At 38.3% G+C, this 282-nt stretch overlaps 1 protein-coding gene across 1 annotated transcript in view; it reads left to right on the forward strand.

The window, feature by feature from the left end:
* The window catches only part of pmpca (peptidase, mitochondrial processing subunit alpha), a gene marked incomplete at both ends in the record, with an annotated part of 765 nt that extends 483 nt beyond the window's left edge, over positions 1-282 (forward strand). Inside the window, 1 exon segment of the mRNA XM_035657968.1 lies at positions 235-282. Coding sequence (XP_035513861.1) covers positions 235-282 — 48 coding nt within the window.

The following is a 282-nucleotide window of genomic DNA, read 5'->3' on the forward strand; positions in this document are numbered from 1 at the left end:
TTTTTAAAGCAATGTCCTTGAATTTTCGTCTGTAGGTTGTCTTCAGTTACAGAGGAGGACAAACATTTGAATTTGATATTATTGGACAGAATTCAAAAATCACACTTACTTAAAGAAAAGTACCAGAATGTGTTCATTTGGAACATTTCAGACCTAAAAGGGGAGATACTGATATAAGAATTGCTGCAGTTAGTCTTGAAGGCAGGCTCATAACATCTTCTTTTAATCTGTCAGATGGAGAAGGATATGTCGGATGTGAGCCTTGGCCCCACCCCGATCCCA

Source organism: Morone saxatilis, unplaced genomic scaffold, assembly GCF_004916995.1.
Source record: "Morone saxatilis isolate NCDOM2014 unplaced genomic scaffold, NCSU_SB_2.0 Contig16, whole genome shotgun sequence".
NCBI classification, from domain to species: domain Eukaryota; kingdom Metazoa; phylum Chordata; class Actinopteri; family Moronidae; genus Morone; species Morone saxatilis.